The sequence below is a fragment of the Exophiala bonariae genome (assembly GCF_035927105.1).
Source record: "Exophiala bonariae strain CCFEE 5792 chromosome Unknown scaffold_21, whole genome shotgun sequence".
NCBI classification, from domain to species: Eukaryota; Fungi; Ascomycota; class Eurotiomycetes; order Chaetothyriales; family Herpotrichiellaceae; genus Exophiala; species Exophiala bonariae.
In genome coordinates, this window is record NW_027042496.1 from 125,492 (window position 1) to 149,225 (window position 23,734).

Consider the following 23,734-nt stretch of genomic DNA (forward strand, 5'->3'; position numbering starts at 1 on the left):
GCCACCATGATACCTGCTGACCTATGGATCTAACGAATCGTGCGAGGATCCACACCTAGCAGATAGCGAGGGTGCCGAGGTGGGTGCCTGCAAACACAACGCATCCTGTCCTTTCTTCTTCCTTCTTCCTCGCTATTTCTCCGCCTCGTTCATCTCCTTGATCGCCGTAACCAACTCATGAGAGTCCACGAAAACCTCATAAAACACCGCTTGAAGATCTTTGCCATCTCCGGGATCCGCAAACGTGATAGCAGAAGCAAAATCGAAATAAATCTTCCGGCCATTTCGCAGCTTATACCACAGTGACCCCTTGACTAAGACCTCCTGCTTTCCCTTCTCGGCTCCGCCCGCCAGAACAAAAAACTTTTTCAAGGTGTGTTCAAGGTCCACGATGGGTCCGTTGGTGGGATGGATCATGGTGTCGCGAAAAGCGCGGATTGCTTCACGGCCGGTGGTCGTTGTGCCGTAGACTAGTTGACCTTGCGGTGCGAAGAGATTGAGATAATCATGATTGGAATGGGGATCGTCCCACGAGCGGAAGAATGCAGGAAGTTGTTTGTCGAGTGGAGATGGAATAGAAGATTGGTTGGCGAAGGTGTAGTTGTCTCTGGAGTTCATCGTGTTGTGTTGTTCGTCAATCTTAAACAATATAGAGGCAGTCTTTTGTGTTATAGTGTATCTGTAACCTGACTCCCAGTTCTATATTTGCGATACGCCCTATATATGTACCGGCAAGCCTGCGGCCCAGCTTCCAAATATGAGATAGATATGTGAGTACGGTATCCTATCCGCAGCCAGCATGGAATATTATAAATCGCCCCACAAGTACTGTGTCGCGGGATCAAGGGGTAGTGATGGAGTGAGAATGCAATGGAAGCCCAAGGCCTGGTAGGGAAGCTAGATGTCGTCGATAGAGTTTAGCTTTGTGATACTCCCCGTTGACCGGCCAATATAATAGGACTTTGTGGGCCCAGAATACTATTCCTCGGACCTCGCTTTCTTGACGCATCATTTTGAGTGCGGCCTACTCAAGAAACCTTTGAAACCTCGCTCAAACTCAAGTTTACTAGCGTTCTGACCACCCAGCTCAACCATCTCCCTCAAAATTGTCAAATAACGGGTGTCAAACACTCCCTGGCCGAAAGTTCCGGATCCATCACTGCTAGTATATAACACCGATAGAAAATGTCGTACCGCGAGGAAGCCTAAGTTCATGTAGTATACTAAGAATAAATCTGGCGAAAAGCAACTCTGTGACGAACTTATTAACTCACCGTTTACTGCTTGTGAGAACCTGCGTGGGTAGTAGTCAACTGCACTTCAATATGATGAAGGTACTTCGTTATTCAAATATAAGGTACTGGCGCTGAGCCCCGGAGATGCTGGCCTAGAAGCATCAACTCTCATTGGCCTTACAGGATGAGCAGAACGATCACAGTATGAATTTCAAATTACTCCAAACTCCTAAAGCAGGCTTCTGTAAATCCAAAATAAGTTCGCTAGCTTGTTGCCAGTGCTCCGCCGAATTTCTTCACAGCATTGCTCCCTTTGATAGCTGATCCATCATAAAGACCCCTCTTCACCCTCCTGATCCTCGAGTTGACCATCGTCCGAAAAATCAGTGTCGGTCCATTCGTCATCTGAACCTTCATTTGGCGGTACTTGCGGGTCCAGGTACTCCTTAAAATGATCTCGGATCACATCAGCGAAATCTTCGTAATCGCCGTACCCGCTTGCCACGAGGGCTGCTCGCTCGCGATTTGCTCTTGAAGCTGCAATTTTCGAGTCTTTACTCGGTAGATACTTGTAAATACCCAGCCTCCACTCTTGCTCGACGTGTGAAAGTCTCGGAAGGATAGAATCAAGGAGCTCCCACCATGATGTCCATGCGTCGTGGATAACTTCAATGGCAGCCTGGCGCATGTTCGCATAGGCAATCATGATCAGGTCTAGCTGTGCCTTCAGCTCTGCATCTTCCTTCCGACACCTTTCCCTTTCGTTCTCAGATTTTACAGCAGGCCTGGACTGATAGAATGAATAGTGGCCGCAACATGTATGAATCATTCCAAGACGAGTGAAGACCTCGAGTCTACAAAGCTCTGTGTAGCACTTCTCCTTCTGCTTTCCGTCTAGTCGCAAGAAATCGGTCGCTTCTTGCAAGGCGGACAACCTTTCGGTCCAAGACCCAGCTTCAGATTGGTTCAGGCTTTCAAGTCGACTCCAATACCGATACCAAGGTAAGCACCCACGTCTTGAACAGAAACACTGACAGTCGTCAGCCCACAAAGGATCTGCAACGTCCAAGTACAAGCCTATATCGTCGTCTAGCGGTAAAAGAAGATGTTGTCTGTATGCCAATGATGGTATAAGATAGAACATGATGTTTGGCCAGCACGTGCGATCGGCGAACGTTCCACTTGCGCCCCTCGAAAGGAACCATTCGACAGCCAAGTTGCGTTGATTGAAAGCATAAGCATAGCTGGCGATCTGGAGAAGAGGTGTGCGACCGTCCTCGTGCGCAGCGTCGATTGTGTGATGTCCTGCCCTGAACAAGGACTCCAGGAGGATTGTGTTATCGTGCGTGTGCGATCCTCCACAATTCAACCAGCCGTGGTAGACTGATGGCAAACCGGACAAGCTCAAAGCATCTAGATATCATTCGTTAGTCACAGTTGTATCCAATATAGAATCTAAATTGTTGACGTTGTCTCTCAGTCTTATGGTCTTCATGCTCACGCCGACGTGCCTCGAACTCGACAACGAAAACGTCTACAATATCCGCTTTCTGCTTGACATCGTGCTGGAGAAAGTTGAACAGCCAGTTCATTGGCCGTTCCTCGATTGAACTTTCGAAGAAATCTGTGTAAGGTAACACCGACACTATCAAGGCAGTGTGCCCAGTCAGGATCGCCAGCTCCAAAGCTTTCCGCGGCCTGAATCCCGCCTTCAGCAGAATCTCCAAGCCACTCGTCCAGCCTATCGGCAGACACGTGGGATCGTAAGCCAGGTCCCCATCGTTGAACGGTGCTGACTTGTCGTTTTCAAGATATTTGACCAAGCAGTCTTCCGAACGACGAATAATGCATGGGCCTATCTCAGTCAAACCAAACGCTGAGTGACAGTCAATATGTGGCAAAATGAACGGGGATGTGACGACTCACTTTCGGTCAGCTCTGGGACTCTCATCAATAATCGATGTATCTGGAGTCTACGTTGAGGAAGGGGATGAGAGAAGTTCATTCTGTTCACGTTAATATATTTGTGTGATACACCACTTATCTGTTCGTCAAGGTCATATTCTGCAATTAAATGATAGAGCCGAGGGACCATTTCAAGCCCGTTTCTATACCCATGATTTGTTGCAATGAGAAGACTACCGGCAGCAGTGGCTGGGAGGTCAGTTTCAATTTCGGATGTAGCAGAGAAGACCTTGACAACCTCACCTGTGCCATTTATCAATCCAAACCAACTCAATGGCCGCGCACCGGTCATAGAGATGGCGGACACATCGACACCCGAACGCAAAGCCAGCACAAGGAGCCTGTGAAAAAGTGGTTGTAAGTCTGATAGAATTTGGGACAATATTGCCAGCAAGAACATCACTTCCTATCAATCGCCATGAGTTATGTGAGTGATTAATCACCCGTAAATCATTTCAACTCACATGAAGAATTGTATTCCCGTTTTCATCTTTTTCCAATCCTGATGCGGTCTTGTTCTGAAGTACGGTTTCGAGCGACGTCAGCAGATATGTCATTCCGGTGCTGGCCTTGTTTACATCCCCCTGCCAGTATATTACTTCGCTCCCATGTGGGTGGTGGTGGTGCCAGATATCTGGAGAGTAAAAGTAGCCTGACCTCTTCCTCTTCCTAGATTGCATAATCTGCCCATATCGGAATGGAAAGTCATCAAACAGCTTAAAAATCGGCGATTCACTCCGTCTGACGGTACAATATGCATTTAGAAGTGGCGCAATGGAAAAACAGCCCGCTCCAGACCTGAGATTCACTCCCAGCTCCACTGTTCTCCGCACAAATGGGAGCAGCTGTGCGGAGACTGCGTATGTCCAGGATTGCTTTCCCAGAGGATGGTAAGGACACGAATGTCGGTGCTGGGACGTATAATCCAAGCTGATACGAAACGGGCCCCTGTCGTACCATGACAAAAGCTCTTGCGGCTTGCAAGTGCAGAACAGCCCCCCTTTTCGTCTCAGGGAAACGGATTCTACTGCATCTCGTAACATGCTTGGACGCATTATTAGCTGTTGACCTATCTGTGACTGAAGTTCCTGCCGGTCTGCGGTCGTCAAGTGCGAGGCAGTCTCGTGTTCTGGCTGAGGCAGCTTTTCACTCTCGCCAGCCATGATACGGAGGACAGAATCTCTCAACACCGGGATTTGTTCCCGATTTACAGGTGTCAAGAGCAGCATCTCTTCCTGGATTACAGATCTCATCATGGTCCTCATGATTTCGTTCTGAGAGTCGGAAAAATTAGTCTGGGCAATCAGTTGCCGTTTGATGAAAGTTGTGTCATCCCGTATTGATGTCAACTTGAGCTCAGTACTATCATGCTTGGTTTGGATATCGTCCGATATTGCTGTCAAGTTTCCGGCAGTGGCCTGTGCCGTGTCTATGATAGTATCTCTCAGACTGCCAAGCAGGTTATGAACAGAATCAAGTTTCCAGTGGGTAGATTGCTGGTTGTCTTGAATAAGTATGGATATCTGGTCCAGGAAATTCCTGTGTTATTGGCGTTAATCATGTGCAAGAAGTCGAAGCCGAGGCAGGGATATGTACCGATTATATGCCTCCAAATGTAAGCCTAAGATCAAAAGCTCACGAAGGATCTCCATACTCGCACGGCTAATGTGTTGAAGGTGGCCTTCAAGCTTTGATTCTTCGGACGAGAGAACGAAAAGTGCAGCCCATATCCTCTTTAACCGCCCAGCTTGAGGTCGAGTGCGAGGCAGGAGGATGTTCAGCTGGTCTTCTAGGCTTTTCATCGCTAGTTCGACCTCGGAAATCACAGTGCTGACTCTCGCCAACTGAACAGCAGTAAGGTGAGCGACGACATTGGAGCCTGGTTGGAGTACATCGTTCTGAATGTCTTCGATTCGTCTTATAGAAACCTCTGTTTCCAGCAGGAGCGTCTCTATGCGTTTAGGGATAGCCTGCATGTTTCGTAACACTGTTATACCGTGTATCAGTGCTTTGCAGCCAAGTTCCCCGAGCTGAACGCCTGCTGCTGTTGCTCCCAGGACTGCAAGAGCTTCTGCCATCTTGGGCAGATCGGCATGCAGCCGTCAACTCGGATCAACTTGGCTTCAACAATGGATCGTTTGGAACTTGACGTTGGCATGAAGAGAGATATTGTCGCACGACAAACGATCGCACAAGGCTGTAGCTACACGAAGTCAAAGTCTCGGTTTAGAGACAACATAGACGCATAGGAATTGGGATGGACGACTAGTTGGAGTAACCAACATGAAGGCTCATGAAAATTGGAAGGCATTGGGGTCAGGCTGAAAAGTGTTGCAGCGGCGCAGTAACATTGAATCAAAGAATCAGCCACAGAGAATGGCTGGAAGGCAGACTTTTAGGCAGAACGAGCAGCACCGGGCGCAGGTCTCCCTCCAGGTAGACGTGAGGTGTCGTGAATTGATTGGTGGATGTAAAGTTTCACATGCCTGCAGCTGCAGGCGGACAAGCCACTTTGCAAGGAAGACCACAGCTCAGCGGCGCTAATGAGTTGAACCTTTCATGGGAAGGCTGTACTGCTCCCCATTTTTGCTGCATGGTCGCCTCGTGATTTCAATCAGAGTCTTGTCAACAAAGACTGATAGTGTTCGTCCTGAAACCACCTATGAGTATTACTGGCCTAGAACATGTCAACACCACTGAGGATAGTGATTCTGATTAGATCATGCGAGTGGGACCCCACCATCCTCATCATCGGACATACGTGCATCCCCTCCATCAGCCTCTGCATCAACCTCTCCATTCCCAAGCACCGCTTCCGCCTCATTCTCCGGCTCGGGCGAACTGCTATTCCGCACCTTCCTAGATGTTGCTTCCACATCGGCCTCTTCCTTGACCTTGCTGGGTGCAACCTCGCCAGCCGAATCACCAGCCTTATTTCCACTCCAGCCTTTACTCAGATTCACGAGTGGGGTATCATCATTGAAAATACGCAGCAGCATTGCTCTTCGTTCTTCTTTCGGTAACATGAGATTCAGACTCTGCACGGACTTCCACAGCGGAAATACCATTCTTTCGGGTAATCCATCTTCGTCTTCGCTAGGGTCCACGATCAGCACGCAGCAGCCCATCTTCAATTTGAGGACTTGCTCGCCCACTTCACCGAGATTCTTGTACTCCTCGCCAGCGAAGCGAGGGAACATCTCGATCAATAATTTTCGTAGTGTTTCTTTCTTGTGCAGTGTGACCACTCGCTCTGGACCGACCCAAGTCTCGAGTAGGCGGAGTCCATCAGTCTGAATACGCCAGGGACATACTTCAGGCGAGGGTGCATCCTGCTTAACGAACATTTTGAGACCAGCATGGACGAATTTTAGACCTTTGCCTTCATTCTCTTGGAGGATCTCCTTTGCCAGTGCATTTGTATAGTACATGTTCTTGCTTGCCGTTCCCTCTGGGTTTCGGACCATGAATCGATCTCGAGGAAAGCGGCTGGAAAGGTTGTAAAACTCGGTGATCTGATCCAATTCGGGTATCGTGGGCGACAAATATTTGAATGGTTCCTCGAATGGCTGATCTCGATTTCTTCTCTTCGGTGGTTGTGCTGGCCGTGGTGGTTCAGTTGCCGACTGATGTCCGTTCACACTCTGCGACTGACCATCCTCAGTCTTGATTTTTGGTGTCAATGGTTCATGATGAGTGTGTGGCTTTACATCACTTTCCTGCCCCTCTTCGCTCTTAACTCGTTTTAAAGGGGCACTTGTCGTCTCATCTTCATCTCGTTTTCGCTTGTTCGCACTGACCTCTGTGCTTTCTTCATTTCCAACATTATCAGGAGCTGCCTCCAATTTGACCCTCGTACCGTTGGGTTCTGATGTTTCATCGTTTTTTAGACGCTGAGCCGCGGCTGGTTTCTCCTCGGACTTAGCCTTGATCTCGCTTTTCTTCTCGAGAATGGCAATGAAAAATGCACCAGTATCTTGCAGATGTGGATAAATCCGTATAGCTCGATCTAGTGGAAGATCCAACTTCGAGGGGAACATGCTCTCGGATAGTCGGAGCAACGCATCATCATCCCCAAAGTCTTCTTTGTGCTTGGTTACGTCTTCCCAGTTCTTCCAGACCCTGCCGGCTTTATCCGTTATGGTCCACGTTTTGAAGCCTGGGTAACGTTTGAGGCCAGGGAGATAGTCTTTAGTCTCGAGCATCTCAACCAAGTCCAGCCCACCACAGCGGCTGATGGCCTCGGCCAGGACAGCTTCATCCTCAACAGGATTCATGCTACATGTTGAATAGACAACACGCCCACCGACTTTCAACATCTGTAGAGCTCTAATCAAGATGCGAACTTGCGTGCTGTGAAGTCCGAGGCCATTGCTAGGAGTCCAGTTCTTCCAGATCTCCATGTTTTTCCGGACGGTACCATCTCCAGAACAAGGCACATCGGCCAAGATGCGATCAAATTTGAGATACTTGTTTTGTACAAGCTTACCATCAGAAGAGAGCACCGGAGCAACTCTTATGGATGGGAAGACAGTGGCGTCATGGTTTGTGACAATAATGTTTGGAGAACTCAGTCGCTTGATTTGGTGGACCAACATATGGGCTCGTCGGTAGTCAACATCGTTCGCAATGAGAAGACCAGTAGATCGGCCGTCATCGACGAAGGCCTCTCCCTCAGGTCGATCAAGACCTTGTGCAGTATTTGCAGCCACTTCTCTGGATCGCTCTTCCTCCCCAGCATGTATCATCTCAATCAGCTGTGCTGACTTGCTCCCTGGCGCAGCGCAGAGATCAAGGACTGTATGATGCGGCTTCAGATCCATGAGCAGTGGTGGAATCATACTGACAACCTCTTGTCGTGTGATGTTTCCAACATCAGTCTCTGCGACTAGGAATTTCTGGAAAGAGGCGAATGGCTTGAATCTTCGAATGACGTTCTTCGGGGTGGTCATGAACCAAGCCAGCTGGTCTGGGTACCATTCGACAGGTCTTGGGGCATCGACATACTGGTCTTCGTATGTGATAGAGGTGATCTCGGGGATGTAGTGGTTTCTCAGCCGCTCTTGGACTGCCAATGCATGTGCTCGTGAGCCAGTGAATCTGAAGCTGTTGGGCAAGTCTCTTCTCATAGCTGCCCAGAAGGCTTCCTTCTCTTCCTCCTTCACTATTCCTAGTTGGTTGTAGTATGTCTCGAACTTCTCGTTCTCACGAGGAATGTCGCCTTTGTTGACTCGATTGTCCGGTCGAGGACGATGGCCCGCTCCGCCACCACCACCTCCACGGCCTCGACCGCCCTGAGAATGCTTTTAGTAATTTTCAAGGAAAGTGCTTATAATATACTCACTCTTTTGCCACCCCGTTTGCCCATGTCTGTACTGCAGTGAGGTAGAGATATCGGGTTCACTTGCACCTTTCGTCGGTGCTTCTCGAAGAGATGAGGCTCCAACCTTGCGGCGTGGGGAAATTTTTTGGCAAATGCGGTGCACGGTTTGACTCCAAAATCCACCGTATTTCATGCCAAGTAATGCGGGGTGTCTAGCGCCTGGGCAACATGCTAACTCGCATCATTTCAATTCTGCCACATTCTCTACTTTGGTAACCTAGGTCCTTCTGGACTAGAGGCATGTCGAGGCATTCCATACCTCTCTACGTGCTGCCGCTTTGCATTTTGAGAATGAACCGTCATTCTCAGTTTCAGTGGGCTTCATGGTTGAGCGAGCGTCGTTGTCTTCCACAACCCTAACCCTTCATTGTTATCAACACTACTTCTGAGACCGTGAAGTTGGCCTCTGTCCTCCCCATGAATCATCTCCTGAAACAGAACATGACCATATTTATGTACTCAAATATCTCGTTGATCTCATCCTTTCTCCGGAAAGTCTACGGTGCTCAACTGCTTAGTTCTCTTGATTGTCACAGAGGCCGCAGGATCATTATTGATAGAGGATGTGAACAGAGATGGCATCGATTGCGAGTGCGATAGTGATTGTTAATGGTGATATTGACAATGATGCTACTATCCCCGTCTTGGGGTCCTTTTGGGAGTATCAACAGTGGACGCTGTCGTTATCCTGACTCGTTGACTGTTAACAGCCCATGTCGTTATCTTGTGTTCAAGGAGGACAGCGAACAAAATCCATCAGATGTCTAGAAAGACTGAAAATAGAAAGGACCAAAGAAAGACCGTTTGTGGATATCACAATTGCTTTTATTCAAGCTGTCCACCGCACTGCTAACGAAGTCTGCTCAAAACCCCCTTGAACTCAACCAACGCTGTGCTGTTTCAATTTTGGATAATGGCAGCGACAGTATCCATGCCTTCATCCAACAAGCCAGCCACCCGCAACTGTTCAAGAGAGAGCTCTCCAAATTCAGGCTGTCGAAAGGTGAGTAACTGATGAATGAAAGCATTATGCGCATTCCGAGGCGTTACTGTCAAAGCCCAATCCCTAGGCGCACCAGCAGGAACTCGAAGACAATAACCATGCACCCAGACAAGATTCCATGCCGGATACAAGCCAACACCCGTGGGCGTGATCCCCATGAAGAAATGGTGTCGTGAAAAGGCAAAATGATCGAGTGCAATCTGTGTGATGAACTGGCCTTCGTCGATCCGTTTGACAAGATTGACGATGGCTGGGTTCTGTAAATTCAGGCGTGTCCATCCCAGATGGTCGAATAGGCCCTGGACGGCACGTCCGATCTCAGGGTCACGGCCAGAGTGGTAGTACGCAATGACAAGGACACGGACGACGCCTGTGTCATCCAGTGTCCATTCACCGGTTTTGAGTGTGGTCTTCAGTCGGTCAATGGTTCTGATCACATCTCGGGCTCGCACCGGCTGCCAGACGTATCCACGACGATATCCCCATGGGGCGGCACTGCCGGGACTGGGAAGTCTCTCCACTGGAGGTCGGATGAGTGGTACATCGTAGTCTGAAGGTTGACCATTGAAGCGACTGGCCTCTGAACCTGGTGGATTCCAGGCACGGAGGTGGCCACGGTGGTTGTTGGGGGGTCGAGCCTCGCGGCGGCGGATGGGACTGCCGTTGGCGGTGACGGTGACGCTGGCTCTTCTGCCTCCACGGCGAGGTCTTGTGGCTCGTATGAGATTGGGGACTGGTCTTTGTGGCTGCTGTAATTGGGTCTGCTCGTTCTCCTGAATGAAGTGAATCAGGTCAGTGGTCGGATCGTCCTTGCTATAGCCACAACTGGCTTTTCAAACTTAATGAAAAGGACTTACCGGGTTTTCAGACGTGTTTGAAGCCATATCTGCGATTGATACACGATGTTGGAGAAGGCTGAAGACTTCGATGTTCAACTGAGAGCTCGTTGGATCGATGAAGCTGAAGAAGATATGGGATTAATGCTGTTATTAAGACAAAGCAACAGATCTTGACAGTCATCGTGACAGAACAAGAAGCCAAGATATAGACAGCGGCCAACGGCGACTCTATACTGTCACTGATGCTCAGAGTCGCTGTGAAGACAACATTGTCACGGCTTGTCGTTGGGTGCACTCGCGAAAAGTAGATCATGTCGCAGAGATTCCAGACCTGTGATACAGAAACAAAGGAGCGTAAAGACAGATGGCGACGCAACCTCACGAAGAACTCACTGAGCTACGTAGGGCGAAAGAGGGTTCAGAAATATGCAAGACATCACCTGCACCGTCTGGGAAGGACAGTCTTTGATAACAAAGGTCTATTTGCATTGTCCTGCGAGACAACTCTAGGAGGAACAGGCAGTGAGGAGAGACAAGGCTGGAACTCCGTATTTATACACCGATAACATGTTTCTATATAGCAGGATGAGAAACAGGCATTGACTACGGAAAACAGGGCCAGTCCTGTACTCAAGATACGTTGAATGATAAATCAACAGGTCTTAGACAGTATCTCTGATCATTCCACCTGACAAGGAATACAACTCAGATGAACAACCACGATTTTAAGTGCATAGGCTATAGGCCCTAAACACCAGAGACTACCTACATTTAATACATTTCAGACTAGCCAAAGCGAACGAACCTGGTCGCGAGGCTAGCTGAGGTATCTTATGAGAAGGCAGCACAGACGAGGCTACGATCGCAGCCTCGGCCAGCACCGAAAAACGCCACGAGCTCCAATTATGGAAGCGGCGAAGAGAACATGATTCCACCGCTGTATTATGTGATTATCGGTCATGTGTGTCCATTCAGCAAAGCAAGTGTAACGCAGGAACAGCGTGGTTCATCGCTGCTGTAGGCCAGGTCATCACGGCTCAAAGAGCAAAACGAGGGAAATGAACAAGCCAGCCATTGGAGACAGGAGGCCGACTCCGGAGATGGAACGGGTAGATGCGTGACTGTCTTGTTGGACGATGGCCTGGGCTTGAGTATCACCGAGATATTTCATAAAGCCCGCTGGCGCTGGCGACCGACCAGAAGCAGTCCTCCAGAGCAACCTTTAAACGGGACAAAGTCACGTAGGTGATAATGCAATAAGAGTGAATTTCTAAAGCACGCATTCTTCAATTCAATGGGTATCCAGCCTACCGAAGCTCACACGGCAAGTATGGTTTTACAATTCCCCAGTCCCTGCCTACCTATGGACCATCATAATCGACCAGGAGGCCATGACCACGCCCAGCCAACAGCCAGCCATGCAAGAAAACCCGCCTGATTTTTCACAAATCCGAAACTCCAGCGCTGTGATGAAAAAAGACACAATCTCCATTTTCTGCCTGTGATCAGAACACCCAGCGGTAACTGGCATAGCGGCCGGCCGTTTCGGACTTGCGAATGATCTTGACAACATTTCCTCTCTTCAAACCGAGATATCGAGCCACGGGATCACCGAACTGGATGCGCGGTAGTTGTGTCTCTTTCAGTCTGTATCTGTCGAGGAGGACTTTCTTCTCTTCGGCGCTGAGTAGGACGTGTTTGGGGACCAGCTCATGCCGCGTAATGTTGATGAGGAGATCTTGTTCTTGGAAATGTTCGGCTGTGATGCCCAAGTCTCCGAGGGGTTCAAAGGCACGCAGAGCAGCGGCTGTGACGGGACCGATGGTAATAAAAATACCGGTGGTGAACTTGTTCTCGCCCAGGTGATGAGCGAATGATCTCAGATGTTTGATGCCGATTGTTGTCTCGGGACTGAATTCCACCCAGACGGTGCCTGCGGTGGTTTGTGGGTCGGGTTTCGTTTTTGTTGGTCGGGGTGTATCGCGTTTGATCATCTCTTCGGTAGGGTATGCTTGCAGTCTCATCATCCGCCGTCTGGGGAAAAGCGTGGATTGTTAGACTTTCTGTCTGTTTGCCTGCGCCGGAGGGGGAACCACTACTCACTCTGCGTGGCCAGTCTGAGGATCACACATCTTCTTTTGAAAGTGTTCACGCGAGATGGTCACCTCAGCTTCTGCGATTGCATAGCCCTGAAAGAGTTAGTCTCAAGACCTTGTTGTCCTCACTCAGCCTTAAAAGACTCACTCGATCGACCAACATCTCCAAGACCGTTCGCCATGTTCTCCAGAGTCGCGTCACTTCTCGGTCTGCTTCAGCGGACAGTTTTGGCCGATCTTGATAGTCCATGGTGACAGTATATACCTACTGAAGGGTGTTGTCGTTGACTAGATTTTGGGCCGAAGCTGAAGATGAAGATGAAGATGAAAGAATCGAGGAATGTCTCCTCCGCAGCCAAAAAGATTTGCTTGGCGGGCGGAATTCAAATTTCTCCACAACTCGAACCATCTTAGAACACCTTTTCCACCTGCCAGTGCACCTCGAACTTCACCGACTTCCTTCACCAAGTCTCGATCCCTTTCACGACCGAGGCCTCATCATTACTTCACGCCATTCTTACTCGGACCCTGTATTGACAGAGGGTCCCTTGTCACCGCTCACGACTTGTCACCCACATTCACGCACCATGCGATCCTAGCATGGAACATCTTATTTAAATATCCATAACCTTACGTCCGTCGCTCCTCCGCTCCGTCTTTCGGTATCTGTTTTCCGGCTCACATTTGTTCAAATACAATAACAACCATGGCCGACACCGCCACTGCTCCTGCGGCCGACGTCGCCCAAAAAGGACGCCCTGAAAAGCCCGACGAGGCCAAATTCAAGGCCGATCTCGCCAAAGCCGAGAAAGAACACGAAGCTGCACAAGCCAAGTTCAATGCCAGCCGAACCAAGCTTGACGGTGCTCGCTCTGGAAAATCCACTCCTGCAAATGATCGTTTCAAGGCATTGGTGGACGAACAAAAATCCATCCGCACCAAGCAACAAGAGAACAAGAATGCAAAGAAAGATCAGCAAGACAAATTCACCAAGAATGACAATGAAATCAAGAAACTCATTGGCGAACAAAAGGAAACTCGTGCCCGTCTCAACTTCCGAAATGTTGATGAGCTAGAAGCCAGAGTTGCCAGCATCGAACGTCAGATCGAGTCTGGTTCCTTGAAAGTGGTTGATGAGAAGAAATCTTTGGCTGAGATCCGAGAAATCAGAAAGCAAAAGCCAAAGTTTGCTGAAGTCGAACAGTTGCAGAAAGACATTGATGCAAAGAAGGCTGAAAATGCCGAGCTCAAGAAGACTTTCGACAATCCCGAGTCTCGTGCTTTGGCTCAAAAGTACGAAGACAACCAAAAAGAACTGGACGACATCAAGGCAACTCGCGAAGACACCAACAAGAACTACGACACCTTGAAGGCCGAACGGGAGAAGCTCTACAATGAACAGCAAGCCACTTATGCCAACATCCGAAAAGTCAAGGATGACTACTATGGTGCCAGGAAAGCTTACAAGGAGTACGAGGATCAAGTCTATCAGCAACGCCGTGAACGTCAAAGGGCCGAACGTGACGCTTACGAGAAGGAGAAGCGTCGTCGCATTGCTGAACAGAAATTGGAGGAAGCTGGTGAACCTGCTTTCCTTGAGCAAATCCGTACTGCGGAAGGTCTCATCCGCTACTTCGATCCCTCTTACAGCACCGGTGAGGGTGACAAAGGCCCTGGCGAGTTCGCTGCCAGTGCTCAGCGCACCATTGACGACTCCGGCTTCAAGGGCATGAAGGTCGTCAAGAAGGAGGAAGAAGACTTCTTCATCGGCGGTGGAAGCAAGAAGAAGGGTGGAAAGGGAAAGAAAGGCGGTGCTGCTTCTGCTGACACTGGCAAATTCAACTTGAACATTGGCATCATTGAAGAGCTGGCCAGAGTTGGAGTTGATCCCCCAAGCACCCAAGCTGACTCTCCCGCTGTTGTTGAGAAATTGAAACAGAAGGTTGAGGCCTGGAAGAAGGATCAGGACACCCAAACTCAAAAGGTATGAAGATCATGAACTCTTTTGTCAACACGAATACTAACTGTGAATCAGAACATTGAGAAGGCCAAGAAGGAGATTGAGAAACTGGAGAAGGAAGCTGATGAAGCCCAAGCCGCTGGGCCCAGCACTTCCGGTCGCCGACCTCACCAGGCCAAGAAAGCTGCCCTGAAGGAAACCGGCGTCAACGGTGGCCCCACCGCCGATGCTGAAGAAGCGGCCGAGAAGAACGGCCTTGCCGACGCCACCAAAGAATTGAAAGAAGCCAGCCTCGAAGATAAAGAGAACGAGACCTCCTAGAGACCACGATGAATACACCAATCTACGACGTCCTAAAGCTGTGGGTGAGCATTGTTTCCTTGGGAGGACCAAGTCTGTTGTTTCTTTGGGCATGTGTTTGGGTGGCCCAGCGCATTGATGTCGATGTCGAGATTAGGGAGATTGATGATGCTGCCGGTGATGCTGATGGAGAAGGTGAAGGCGAAGGTGAGGAAGCGAACTAGCGAGATATCCCTCATCTTTATGAGTTGCTGAAAGGAAGAAAGGAATACCCTGGGCTTTGTGCTCCCTGGTACCAACGTCAAAATTGAACATTAGCCCGATAAAATACCAGTATTAGTCTCTCAAGTCATTCTCATCACTTGAGGGAGACCAGAAAAATATACCAATCGTTATGACAATCTGCTCCCACTGAAAGTCAATCGGATATGATTTATAATGACCCTCGCGACCCCATCAACGTCATCTCATGAGGTTTCTCCAAACCCGGAATTAAAATCATCACTAACATCATATAAGCAGGTATCTACCGTTCAATTCTTATATCTACATCTTGCAACGCCACTATTCGCGGTACTCAGTCTAGATTTGTGACTCATAGAGAGCAACGCAAAGCTTGCTGTACACTCATCCACAGCATTCGGTACTCTCCGCAGAGTACCATTACCACGACCTGATATATATATTCATTTACCCCGCATCAACTCAACACCAGCTTGGTTGGGCATCACAACCTGTGTGACAACTAGTACATATATCAATCCGAGATGGCAAAATCACTCTTCAGACCCGGAGCACTCGCACTCATCAGCGGCTCCGCTTCTGGCGTAGGCTATGCCTTCGCAGCACACTGCCGCCGACAAGGGATGAACCTTGCGCTCCTCGACATCAACAAGGACACGCTCACCCAAGCCAAGTCCACCTTAGAATCCATCTCATCCGCCGAGAACACCAAAGTACAAACCTACGCCCTTGACGTCTCGGACCACAACGCATGGCTCGCGGTCCGGGACTCCCTCACCGAAACATTCCCTTCCAACGAAGGAACCATCGACGTCCTTCTCCTCAACGCCGGCACCTCGGTTAAATCCACCACAGCGCAACCCTGGGAAGACATCAACTACTTCACGAAAACACTCAACACGAATCTCTTCGGCGTGATCAACGGGCTGAGCACACTTCTCCCGCTGGTCCAGAAATCCAGGGGCCCGTCCGCCATCATCCTGACCGGCAGCAAGCAAGGCATCACGAATCCACCAGGCAACCCGGCGTACAACGCGAGCAAATCCGCCGTCAAGACGCTGGCCGAGCAGCTTGCGTATAGTCTGCGCACGAGCGGGAACGCGAGCTTCGCGCCCCACGTCTCCGTGCACCTGCTCGTGCCGGGCTGGACGTTCACCGGATTGAGTGGGAATGCTGGGCCTGTGAGCGATGATGTGGCACGGGAGAAGAAGCCCAAGGGCGCGTGGTTGGCGAGTCAAGTGGTTGAGTTTGGCGTGCAGAAGATTGAGGAGGGGAAGTTCTATGTGCTTGTGCCGGATGAGGATGTTGATGAGCAGCTCGATCAGGCGAGGGTTACTTGGGCTGCTGGGGATGTTAGTGAAGGAAGAGCCGCGTTGAGTCGTTGGGAGGATGGGTGGAAGGATCGTGCGGCCGAGTGGATTGGGGGTGAGGCCGAGAGGAGGAGGAAGTTGTAGTTCGAGAGAGTGCGGGGGTGATGGGAGTGGGAGTGGAAGTGCAATCGGAGAGATGTGGATGGAAGGTGTGTCTGAAAATATGGCAAAGATCATTCATTATGCATTATATTGTAAGTACCTCAGTCTAGTAAACACTAGTAGTATGGAATGCTTCGATGTCATGTTTGGAGGTTATTTCAGAACGGTACGAAGCCGAATCTCAGGCGGATCCCACACGACGTCCTTGACACTGATTCTCTGTCGCGCAGGGACTTTTAATCCCAGATGGCCAGGACAGCCGATCCATTCATTATTCTTGATGAGTAGTAGATCCCCCTTCCTACCCTCCCACAACAAATCACCACTACTCTCCCGCTCTTCAGCACCACCAGTCTCCAACCCAATGGCCCTCCTTGCCCCCTGGCTAACACACTCGAGCAAAACCTTCGCATCATCCGACGTGCCCGCCTGATAAATTCCGACCCCTAACGACGCCAGAGCAAGCGGGTCACCGGTCCCCCAAGGCGTGAAAGCATTGCCTACATTATTCACTCCCAAACAACCATTGAGCCCGTAGTCGCGTATCATGCTCGGTATCTGCAAGGTCCCTCTGGGCCGATAAGCGCCTTTCGACTCCTCGCCGTCATCATCTGGCCGACCCATCATGAAGAGATCGCTCGTCGGAAGACCCAGAAAATGTATTGGGAGTCCAGAATCGTGAATCTGCGTCGCTAGCTCTTTCATCTCCTTGTTTGTGAACATCGTCAGGCGCGAACAGTGCCCTAGGACAATCGTCTTGCCGGGCTTTGTTTTTGACGTCCACTCCGCTTCATTCAATAGCCGGATCACATCCCAGACCATCGGCTCGGAGTCCCCGAGGTTATAATCGAGGTGGAAATCAAGATGTAGATCATGCTGTAACGCCATCTCGATAGCCCACTTGATATTCTGCAGACCTGCCTCTCGATCTGACTCGACATAGGGTGTTGATCCTACCGCCTCCACGGCGCCAGCATAATTCAGTAGTGTATCTTCCAAGATCCGACGATTTTCCTCCCCATGGTCGGAACTGAAAACCGGATCTTGTGCAAACGCACAGATCTGCAGCTCGAATTTCCCTCCAAAAGATTCCTTAAGCTGTACCGCGGCCTCGAGGCACGTCGTCCCGGTCACATGGTCCAGTTCGACGAACGCCCGGCAAGATGTCACGCCTTGCGTTAGAGATGTCGCGATGAGCTGAGAGCCTCGGAGGTAGAGGTCGGCAGGTGTGTACCGGGCTTTCGCCTGGCCAGTGAACGAAAGAGCTTCGCTGAAGCTGCCGGTTTTCGGTGTTAGGTCGGTGTAGTCCGGATAGGAGGTCTGGTGAGCATGGGTTGGATGGTGTTGGATGTTGGTGGTCAGGAGATATGGCTTGTCGAGGTGGATGTGTGGGTGGCTTAGTGCTGGGAGGAGGAGGGATGCTGGTTCCCCTCCAGTATTGGTCTCCTCTGAAGGTTCTGGACTTGATGGTCCCGACCGAAGTTCGCCATCTGTGGATGGTAATATCGAATCTATGGTGTTGGCATTGTACTCAACCGTCCATCGAGATTTGGGATCTCGGTCCAGGAGGATGATATTGTTGAGCTTCATAGTCGCGATCTTGAAATACGATAATGTTTGTCTTGTCGTGAAATGTTCTCGGTTCTGGATTAAGTCCCTCGTCGTTCTGGCGGACAAGTATTCCTTTATTCGAGTCTTAAGATTGTCGAATAAGTATACTCGGCCTCAATCGAGATCGGTCGATCAATTCCCACTTGGACAACACGAAGCTTTGGAATCCTGGCCTGAGTTGGAAGTAGACACAGCTCGAAGGTGACCGTTGGGCCTTTCCTGGTCTGACATCACGATATCGCAACGGCCATCTCCAGAGGTGCGATCCAATGTCCTTGTGTTGAAAGGCCTTATCTATCGTTCGAGTATGTATATCCCACCTGATCCAATGATCAGTTATGTCTATCGGTATTGCATCCGTACTCTATTCATGGTCAGCAGGAGATGAGAAGACAGAGGTCTAGGAGTGAGGATACTCGATACCTAGGTATCCAGAAGGAATCCTTGGTCGATTATAGCTGGAAGCCGTATACTCCGCCGTAAATACTTGGTGACGCATAAAAAGCGCTATAATCCACCGTCCCCTTTGGTTGCGACTACCCACCTAGGTACCTAAGGTAGGCAGCTGTACAGGCACAGATTAGGGCCACCCTCGCTGTAGGAAGAATATTGATGCTTGGTCCCATGCCCAAGACGTCGAGAACGTTGTCGCTCCAGGCTTGCCCACGACTCCCCACAGCTCGTCCACAGGCTGTGGCTTAACCGTCAAGCTAATGATACTTAACTGAACTCTTCACGCTAGGCACGGCTAAGAATGGGGAAGCTCGATTTTTCAACGCTGAGCATTAAGTAAGTAGAATTCAAATCTCCTTCTTAATGTACCTGTAACTGAACGATCAACAGCCATGTCATCCAGTGAGCGATACCGAGCATTAGGGCTATCGAACATCTAGGTCAGTACCTCATTATCATGACTGCACCCAATCTGGTGAACATGGCGAGCGCTTCTCCAATGGTATGTTCTAGAGAAGCCGCTAAACGTCGGAGACGCTGACTGAGTAATGCTAGCCATCGAGATCAGTGCGAAGTGGACAGACATTGAGCTGTTCGCATTGTGATCTCAAATTCAGCCGTCCAAGTCACTTAACCAGACATATGCTGTCGCACCTGCCTGATGAACAGCGCGACCACGTTTCTTGCTCCAAGTGTGGCAAGAAGTTCGCGAGGAATGATGTTCTCTTGCGACATCTACGAATCTCCCATCAAATCATATATCACAGGCCTCGCAGTGCCCAGAAATCATGCTATCGGTGCGCCGAGAAAAAACTGAGATGCAATCGACACAATCCCTGTCAAGGGTGTATCAAATCAAAGATGGCTTGCAACTATCCCGCTGTTAATGGACCTCAAGGGACCGAGCTCTCCTCTCCAAGCTCACAGGAACGTCTATCAACGGAGCCGCTAGGGGTCGCCCTTGACCAGCGGGAACACGTCGATTTCGTGAATAGCGACTGGCGACAGAACATTGACAATACCAGCACGATAGAGGTACAGCAGAGTACTGGTCAAGCTGATACTCGTTTCAACGACAATGCGACCACCGTCCTCACCAATGATCCCATACCATCTTATGACACAGCAGAAGGTATTTCTATGTACCCTTCATCGTCTGACATAACCATGGCAATCGATGGAATTTATCATGGTCCCATATCTTTCGCAAATGAGGGCCATAATCTTGGTGAAGATGTCACGGCTGGCACCTCCCAATTTTCGTTCAGCCCCATGCCATTTGGAGGCTCGACCCAAGATTGGCTCGATCTTGATCCTTTTGGGATCATGGATGACTTCCATACGGATCTGCCATCGAATACTACGAATAACATTACCTTCCCACATCATGCTACCTGGTCAATACCAGCTTCAAATCAATTTCTACCTTTGATCTCTAGGGATCAACAGCCCAACCCGATGACTTCAAGTGCTACAATCCCTATAGCAATACCCACGAGACCAGCTTCACCAAATGTGCAATCCCGGGCCCAGCCATGGCCATTTGAGCAAGCACATGATACCATGCAATCAACACTACGGCTGCCACCATTGCGTGACATGCTTCGAGGCGGCTCCAGGACGCATAGATTGGGGAAGACCACGATGGAGGCCGTAGCACAGCTTCTCTCAGGTCCCCTATTACCTAATGTGGACGATTTATCGGACGATCCGAATGCTACAGCGGCTTTCCATCTGCTACGCCGTGCCGTCGACGCCTTCTTCGGCCATTTTTGTGCAGTACTACCTATAGTTCATGTACCGACCTGGGATATTCTTAGTACTTCTACAGCGCTCATTGCTGCAATGGCATGTATAGGGTCAATATTTGTTGACAGCTCTGATGCTTGGGACAATTCCTTGCTGCTGAGTGAGATATGTTCATACGTAATCGTTTGGCAGGTATGTTTCTTTGGGCCTGCACCATTACCTTTACCCGATGACTTAACACAATCGATATATTTCGATATGCAATTTCACTAACCTGAGAGATGAATAGGGAGAATCTGATGCTTCAAGCTATCAAGATGCCTCTTATCTTAGTGCATGTTGCCTTCATCAAATATACTCTCTTGGGTCTGGAAACCGATCGCTGTATCAGAGTGCGGATCGAAAGCGTGGCTTATTGATAGGAAGTCTGCGGGGAATAGGACTCCTCAGGTCCCGACTTTGCATTGAAAATGACGAGCCCGACCAGAGTCATACCGACGAGACACGAGCGGAACACCTCGAAGCAAAGTGGCGGCGTTGGCGCGATGTTCAACAAGGACGCCGGCTAGCATGGGCATCATTCGAGTACGACTGCAGTCTCTGTACCCTGACCAATCGTCGAGGAGCTGTTGATATGAGTGAACTGCCTGCGCACCTTCCGTGCACAGATGCTTTATGGCAAGCATCCTCCGCGGCAGCTTGGAAAGCCTTATACTCTCAATCGTCCCCAGCTGCTAAAGGCCCACTACATGCAACCCTACTTCGAGAATTGATGTCCACAGGGACCTTCCCATGGGATCTCCCCTCCTGGTCAAAACGCCTATGCTGCCAGATCATAGGGCGACTACTTTGGGATATCAAACAAATGGAATTGGTGTGGATTTACGATACCTTAGGTTTGTCATCGCTTCGAGCTGCACAGAAGCAGACCTCAGCATCACTTCTCAATGCTCTAAGTCATTTCGCCAGGTCCATGACTCGTGCTTCGACTACACCTGAATTGATTGATAACAAGTGAGTTAATTCCAAGCGTTGGTAATCCACTATGTAAGCTGAAATCGAACAGTATTGCAAGGCTGATATACCATTATTCGCATCTCTACACTGCTGGTGACATTCTTGACCTTGTCATTTTCATCGTTCGCAGCTCTGCCACCACATCGACATCCAACGCAGCGAACAAGCAATCACCGAAAAAGAATACCGAGTGCAATCTGGCCAAAAGCCAACTAAGTTCCAAACTCGCCTACGATCCATGCAAGACACGAAAACTCGTTTGGCATGCAGCCCAGATAACAGCAGTAGCTGACGAGTATATTGTATCTGCGCCCTGCGAGATTCTTCGCGTGTCTATGGGCTATCTCTTCATCATGGCATTTGCACGTTTCGGTACACACACGCATGAACTGGTCGAGGTGGGCGGAGATGACCCGGTCAAACTTGACAACCTCAGGCCAACACAAAGTCAGCAAGAGACCATGTCAAGATGGATCGAATACGGAGGATCGGCAAGCCTAGCCACCATTGAGAACCTTTGCTCCGATGGCTGTATAGGTGCTTTGAATGAGCAAGCACAGACTCTATTATCGAAGCTGCGCAATTGGGGCTTGGTAGACAAGTTTTCTAAGATCCTTGATGCTTTCCAATCTTGCGAGGATTGAATTTGAGACGAGAAGCTAAGGTTTATTGCTATATGGACCTAGTGTGATGAGAATGGAGGTTCGCAGCCATGAGGGTCACAACATCCGTACATCAGCATGCGAGGTTCAGACTCCCTTCTGCGGTCAAATATCCATCAAAGCTGTCGCTAAAAAAGTATGGATGCAGGATACGGCGCTCCAATCTCCATCTAATTGAGAACAGCTAGCTTATGTTACCATGACCGGTATGGATCCGGACTGCATGTATGCATGTACGATCGTTCTCGTGCCGATTGGTGCCCGGATCCTTGAAAGACTCGGCTGTACGCGATATAGTCATCTCAACACACTCGGCCGGTACCACAGCCACGTGCGAAGCTAAAGTTCACTGTGAGTAGCAGGAAAGTCGATTAAGCCCTGTCATAGAAACAAAATGCCGGAGTGCGCTAGTGCGAAAGCTTGCTGTGCTCTTCGGATAGTCAATTCAAGGCAGAATTGAGGGCTTGACCTTTGAAGGAACAAAGCTTAAGAATCTATCATGGAAGTCCACAAGCCATTTGCAAACACCCCTCGCAGTTCTACAATTGAGATAGAGTTGACCAATTTCGGCTTTTCAGATATCACTGATAGCGACGTCAAAATCGAGATCCAACCTTTCAACACAGACTAGCATTTTAGTCGCGGTTTAATCGCTTTTGCGAGAGTACTTTTTAAATTCCATACATATGCAACAAGACGCACTTCCACGAAATATTTTCATCATGACCGGACGCGTGCCCTATCAACGATCATACACACCGTCCACCATCGACCTGTTTCGGGCACATAATATAAGCAAGAGAATCCACCAACGGAACATCAGACATACCTCTAGGTTGACACCCGTGATAAAATTCGCCTCGTCGCTCGCCAGATAGCAACATGCATTAGCGATGTCGGCTGGTTGTGAAGGTCGGCCAATAGGGATAGTTGACACGAAAGCCGCCCGGTTCTCTTCTGTGTCTGGTTTTCCGAGGAAGAGATGCGTCCTAAGATTGAGAGATGCGTAAGTGAATGTCTTAAATGCAGACGAGGTATCAATGACTTTGGCATGAAAAGAGGCTCCGGCCAATGTGAGATGCACTTACATTCCAGTAATCCCTACCACGGGACAAACGGAATTGAAGCGGATGTTGTTCGGTCCATACTCGACAGCCATCGTCTTCGTAGCAGTGTTCACAGCCGCCTTGGACGCATTGTACCACGTCAGACCAGGACGCGGCCGTAGCGCCGCCGTGCTCGATATCTGGATGAAGCAGCCCGGCCGTTTCTCCCTCAAGAAGTACGGCACGATAACACTGCTTGATAGGTAGATCGACTTTACGTTGACGTTCATCACGAGATCGAAGTCCTTGTCTTCCACATCGACGGTTGGTTTGTTCACGTACGTCGCACCGGCGTTGTTGACGATAATGTCAAGCCGTCCGTGTTTGTCCAATGCTTGCTGGAGCACGCGTTCCCAGTCCTCTCTCAGGGTCACATTGGCAACCGCGACGTCACAGGATAGCTCTTCTGCAGCAGCCTTTGCGGCGTCCGCTGATAGATCGCAGATGATCACTTTCGCGCCCTCCTCGGCGAACTTTCTAGCTATGCCTTTGCCAAACCCTGATGCTGCACCGGTGACGATGGCCACTTTGTCCGATAATCTACCCATAGTGCCTGCAAGTTCCTGTGGTGGACAAGTTTTCTCGAGGGATTGAGGCGTTTGGTAAACCAGATAGTGATTGGCTTTGATCTAGATCATCA

General features: G+C 49.7%; 10 protein-coding genes across 10 annotated transcripts; 3 read left to right on the forward strand and 7 right to left on the reverse strand.

Annotated features, from left to right (window-relative positions):
* Nucleotides 1–132: 132 nt before the first annotated feature.
* Nucleotides 133–618, reverse strand: LTR84_005606 (uncharacterized protein; the record flags this gene model as incomplete). Its single annotated transcript, XM_064849172.1, has 1 exon — nt 133–618. One exon carries the CDS (start codon nt 616–618, stop codon nt 133–135), a length of 486 nt encoding a protein of 161 aa, XP_064703875.1.
* Nucleotides 619–1,563: 945 nt separating this feature from the next.
* On the reverse strand, nt 1,564–5,278 carry LTR84_005607 (uncharacterized protein; the record flags this gene model as incomplete). Its single annotated transcript, XM_064849173.1, has 5 exons — nt 1,564–2,648; nt 2,704–3,111; nt 3,162–3,606; nt 3,665–4,739; nt 4,797–5,278. 5 exons carry the CDS (start codon nt 5,276–5,278, stop codon nt 1,564–1,566), a joined length of 3,495 nt encoding a protein of 1,164 aa, XP_064703876.1.
* A 642-nt stretch (nt 5,279–5,920) lies between these two features.
* Nucleotides 5,921–8,568, reverse strand: LTR84_005608 (uncharacterized protein; the record flags this gene model as incomplete). The annotated part of the gene is made up of 2 exons (XM_064849174.1): nt 5,921–8,494; nt 8,545–8,568. The coding sequence occupies 2 exons, from the start codon at nt 8,566–8,568 to the stop codon at nt 5,921–5,923; spliced, it is 2,598 nt and encodes an 865-aa protein (XP_064703877.1).
* Nucleotides 8,569–9,483: 915 nt separating this feature from the next.
* LTR84_005609 (uncharacterized protein) lies at nt 9,484–10,470 on the reverse strand (the record flags this gene model as incomplete). The annotated part of the gene is made up of 2 exons (XM_064849175.1): nt 9,484–10,359; nt 10,444–10,470. The coding sequence occupies 2 exons, from the start codon at nt 10,468–10,470 to the stop codon at nt 9,484–9,486; spliced, it is 903 nt and encodes a 300-aa protein (XP_064703878.1).
* Nucleotides 10,471–11,930: 1,460 nt separating this feature from the next.
* On the reverse strand, nt 11,931–12,771 carry LTR84_005610 (uncharacterized protein; the record flags this gene model as incomplete). Its single annotated transcript, XM_064849176.1, has 3 exons — nt 11,931–12,459; nt 12,529–12,614; nt 12,670–12,771. 3 exons carry the CDS (start codon nt 12,769–12,771, stop codon nt 11,931–11,933), a joined length of 717 nt encoding a protein of 238 aa, XP_064703879.1.
* A 456-nt stretch (nt 12,772–13,227) lies between these two features.
* On the forward strand, nt 13,228–14,802 carry LTR84_005611 (uncharacterized protein; the record flags this gene model as incomplete). The annotated part of the gene is made up of 2 exons (XM_064849177.1): nt 13,228–14,505; nt 14,557–14,802. 2 exons carry the CDS (start codon nt 13,228–13,230, stop codon nt 14,800–14,802), a joined length of 1,524 nt encoding a protein of 507 aa, XP_064703880.1.
* Nucleotides 14,803–15,548: 746 nt separating this feature from the next.
* LTR84_005612 (uncharacterized protein) lies at nt 15,549–16,478 on the forward strand (the record flags this gene model as incomplete). Its single annotated transcript, XM_064849178.1, has 1 exon — nt 15,549–16,478. The coding sequence occupies one exon, from the start codon at nt 15,549–15,551 to the stop codon at nt 16,476–16,478; it is 930 nt and encodes a 309-aa protein (XP_064703881.1).
* A 171-nt stretch (nt 16,479–16,649) lies between these two features.
* LTR84_005613 (uncharacterized protein) lies at nt 16,650–18,086 on the reverse strand (the record flags this gene model as incomplete). Its single annotated transcript, XM_064849179.1, has 1 exon — nt 16,650–18,086. The coding sequence occupies one exon, from the start codon at nt 18,084–18,086 to the stop codon at nt 16,650–16,652; it is 1,437 nt and encodes a 478-aa protein (XP_064703882.1).
* A 1,335-nt stretch (nt 18,087–19,421) lies between these two features.
* Nucleotides 19,422–21,970, forward strand: LTR84_005614 (uncharacterized protein; the record flags this gene model as incomplete). The annotated part of the gene is made up of 3 exons (XM_064849180.1): nt 19,422–20,501; nt 20,599–21,323; nt 21,376–21,970. The coding sequence occupies 3 exons, from the start codon at nt 19,422–19,424 to the stop codon at nt 21,968–21,970; spliced, it is 2,400 nt and encodes a 799-aa protein (XP_064703883.1).
* Nucleotides 21,971–22,737: 767 nt separating this feature from the next.
* LTR84_005615 (uncharacterized protein) lies at nt 22,738–23,642 on the reverse strand (the record flags this gene model as incomplete). The annotated part of the gene is made up of 3 exons (XM_064849181.1): nt 22,738–22,761; nt 22,818–22,977; nt 23,077–23,642. 3 exons carry the CDS (start codon nt 23,640–23,642, stop codon nt 22,738–22,740), a joined length of 750 nt encoding a protein of 249 aa, XP_064703884.1.
* Between the last annotated feature and the right edge of the window lie 92 nt (nt 23,643–23,734).